General features: G+C 35.0%; 1 protein-coding gene across 1 annotated transcript in view; it reads right to left on the bottom strand.

Annotated features, from left to right (window-relative positions):
- LOC107645956 (laccase-2) overlaps positions 2,362-4,017 on the bottom strand; it is a 2,617-nt gene continuing 961 nt past the window's right edge. Inside the window, exons 4-6 of the mRNA XM_016350118.2 lie at positions 3,906-4,017; positions 2,839-3,804; positions 2,362-2,736 (exon numbers count right to left, since the gene is read on the bottom strand). The exon at positions 3,906-4,017 is cut by the window's right edge and continues 1 nt beyond it. Of these exons, the coding sequence (XP_016205604.1) occupies positions 2,606-2,736; positions 2,839-3,804; positions 3,906-4,017 (1,209 nt within the window). The 3' untranslated portion in view covers positions 2,362-2,605. The remainder of the gene's footprint in view (positions 2,737-2,838; positions 3,805-3,905) is intronic.

The following is a 4,017-nucleotide window of genomic DNA, read 5'->3' as shown; positions in this document are numbered from 1 at the left end:
AAAACAAATGCAAAAATCAAACTACCAAATAAAAATGTCATTTTGTACATACAACTCTAATATCCAAATCTTTTGTACTACAAATTATTTTAAATAAAATACCTTTTAAATTTAACTTTAGTTTACACATTTAATTTAATTCTACAAAACATAAAATTTTTTAATATTTATTATATACTATCATTAATTTACCGCCCCACGCATCGCGCGGGTCTCCTTCTAGTTAAAGAAAAAGCTAACAACTTAATGCAAATTCCAATCCGAATCCATTTCATCAACCTGGTCCAAGTGAAGTTTCGGACCCAGAAAAAGAAGCAAGGCAGGCAGGAGAGAGAGAAAGGCATCTTACTAAGCTAAAGACTATTGTATGGGAATTGAGGGTGGAAACACAATAGAATTGAATATGGTGAAATACGTAAGTAATTTTATATCCTGAACCTACTTCATACTTGTTTGAGCTGCTAAGTGTCCATTGAATATGGTCTGATCAATCGGCTGGTTTAATTGTCAGGATTCTTGAGCAGATTTCAATTGAAAACAGAGATTCTAGAAGAGGTTGGTTTCATTCACGATTCTCTATCATCAAATTTTTAATCCAAAAAATATTGTGACTGAGAGGGTTATAATCTAGATGGAAGCCAAAGATCAGAGTATATTTGTATGCTGCTGCCAGTGCCCACATTGGTACGTGGATAAATTTAAAAAATAAATAAATAATATTTTTTAAAAGATCTTTCAAAAATATAAAATTAATTTAAGATTCAAATAGGGTTAAAAGAGTAAATTAATATTAAATTTAATTAGTAGCATTACATTAGGATATAGTGTATTTTTATTTGATTGGTAGTTGTTCATGTTGTTCAAGATGGTCATTGTTTACCTAGCACTCCCCATTAATAAATTAAGAGGCCTGCTACACATACAAGCATTTTTGGCTTACAAGCTATACAAGTTGGCCCAAGTCCAAGAAAAAACACGCGCACCACTCCTTTAAATTGAGCGTCCAATGCACGCGCCTTACAACACGTTTATTATGCCGCACTCTTCCTCTTATTCCTCAATCAAAACGCAAACCATCAAAATTCAAACGACATTCGAAACAAACTACGATTCTGCGAAGAGTAGAAGAAATCAAGAAGAAAAGATACAAATCTCCATAAAAAATCACCAGAAAAGACGAAGAAAGATTATTCAAGTTACTGTTTTATTGTTTTTCTAGGTTTTTTTTCTAAATTGTCTCTATCATGTACCTCATCCTTAACCAGCAAAAAATTAAAAGATTTCAAGAAGAAATATACTGTCTCCCCTCTGATATTGGGTGTATTTCTTAAATCCTTTGGTTGTATTTCTGTAATTCTTTGGGTGTATTTCTGTAATCGTTTGGTTTATTTCTGTAACCGTTTGGGTGTATTTCTGTAATCCTTTCGATGTGTTTCTATAATCCTTTGGGTGTATTTCTATAATCGTTTGGGTGTATTTCTGAAGTTCTATTATCTTCAAAACAATTTAAAAACTTGATTTCAGAAACCATTAAAATCGAAAAAAACAGAAGAAGATCGAAGGCAAAGAGAGAACGCACGAAGGAGATCGAACAAATTTGGCAAGAAACTCGAAAAAGGAAACAAAATTTTTTGAAAAATGGAAGTTATATATTCACGCGTTAATTGATTTGGATTGATTTAAAGTTTGTTAAAGAGGCCCGTAACATAAGCAGTGCGTTTATGGGGTTTCATTTTTTTCAGACTTGTAAAGCTTGTAAACAAAACACTTGTACGTAGAGATTAATCCATAAATTAATTATTGGAGTTATAAATTTATTGTATTGTCTACAACGGTAAGATATAATAAATATAGGAATATGAATTTAATGTCTTTGTAAGTTACAAATTTGGTTAGACACTATTAATTTTTAATTATTTTCATTGGTAATTATTGTATTATTTTTTTGTATGTTTTATTTTTTTGCTAATTTGGAAATAATAGATGATTTGGCAAAAATTGAGTGGTTGATTCTAAAATTTTGCCAAGCTAAGTAAGCGATGTTGCTGACATGGCATTAATAAAAGAAGAGAAATAACTTAAAAATATGGAAAAGTCTAGGGGGCCAGCAACTTTGTTAAATTCTGGCCAGCATGTAACTAGCAAAGAAAAGTGAGTCATTAGATGAAATCTCACACCATTAAAATCATCATTGATGGCTATTTAATGGCTACAAATCACAAAAATTGCTGACCCTTAGCATTCCTCTAAAAATAATGTGGGTAAACTTATGTATCTACTTTTATATATTAAGAATAGATTATTGTTAGCAATAATTTGCCATATCTTCGTATCATATACTTTTCCATAAATAATAGTGAATGGAAAGACAAGCATATCCATGAAAGATTTATTTTCTCATGCACAATGTTAGATGATTACAACCGAAGGAGGCTTCTCAACGAAGCATTCAAACTCAATACAAAGCAAAACTTTCCGTTCCAAAACAATCTCTTCCAGAAAGTTTAAAAAAAAAGGAGAAAGAGAAAAACCCAAGTCATTATTATTTGGTGGCGAATAATCCAATCTTGCAAGCTGAAAATAATAACGTGAAGTATTATGTCCATCAACACTTGGGAAGATCCGCCGGTGGAGGAGGTAACCTTTGATTAGGGAGCTTCCCATCTTCCACAATCCATGCCATCTTCAAACCCCAGCTCAAGTGCACTTCAAAGTGGCAGTGCATAAACCACACACCTATTCACATCATATAATCTATAATATCAGAACATGAAACAAATACTTTATCACTTTTCTTTTCTTTTTTTATGTATATTAAAAAAAAAGAGTTTTATTTACCTGGATTATCCGCAAAGAAACGAATTGCTACCCAGCCTCCAGATGGCACTCCCACAGTGTTCCTTTCTTGTGGATCTACAAGGTTATACTTGGCAGGGTCTTTCTTGGGATCAAAGTTACCAAAACCTTGCCCAACCACGAAAAAGTTGTATCCATGAAGATGAAGTGGGTGACTCTCAGCTCCAAGGATGCTTGTGTCTTGCAGCACCACCTCCACGCTAGCGTTGAACGGAAGCACCGCCACCTTAGTTCCATCCATGACCATGGTGTTGTTTGGTGGAGTGCCTGTGTAATTGAACTTGATCAACGGACTGGTTGGGAAATCAGTTGTGAAAACCCCATTTGATTTCTTGAAGAAATAGGACTGAAGCATCGAAGTATTAGGCAGTACAAAGGAAACGTTGTTCATAGAAGCCGCGAACTTGGTACCGTTAGGACCCTGGCAGGTCTGGTTTTTAGGGCACGGATTGGTTCCAAGGCCTACGGTGAAGAAGAAGCTTCTGTCCACAGTTTGAGGGACTGTGATTGGAAACTTTTCATTTGCTAAACTGCGGAATTTGGAAGTGAAGTTGGCAACATAAGCAGTGTCATTGATGGGAGGAAGGGTAGGTCTTATTACAGGGGCATTATGGTCTTTTGAAGTAGTAGTAGTAGTAGTTGTGTAATACTCAAGAATACCGGCAGTGGTGGTGTTGTCGAAGGTTCCGGTGCCGGTGAAATAAGGCCTTGCTGCCATTAGAAAACGTGAGTGTGGAGGGTGTGGTTTTGTTTTGAGGAGAATGTTTGTGGTTTGACCCGGTGCTATTACTACAATGTTGGTTTTGAATGGTTTCACATAAAGTGCATCGGCTTCAACAACTGTCACGCTGTGGTTTGCTATGCTGAAGAACAGTTCGTCATTGAGTGCAGCATTGATTAGTCGCAGCATATATGTTTTTCCTGCCTTCACCTTTAGCTTCAAACTTTCTATAATAAAGGTACATACACACTCTTTAGTCTTCAAATCTTTGATAAATATTGTTATTAAAAAATATTGTAAATATTATGAAAGCGTGACCATGCATTACCATTTTGTTTTTGAGAACAGTTGTATAATGGGCCGGGGAAACCATTAAGAGTGTATGCATCAGAAACATTTGGACCACCGCCATTCTGAAGAGCTTGGTTGATTACTGCCTC

The sequence above is a fragment of the Arachis ipaensis genome, chromosome B06 (genome assembly GCF_000816755.2).
Source record: "Arachis ipaensis cultivar K30076 chromosome B06, Araip1.1, whole genome shotgun sequence".
NCBI classification, from domain to species: domain Eukaryota; kingdom Viridiplantae; phylum Streptophyta; class Magnoliopsida; order Fabales; family Fabaceae; genus Arachis; species Arachis ipaensis.
This window is presented reverse-complemented; position numbering and strand designations above follow the sequence as displayed.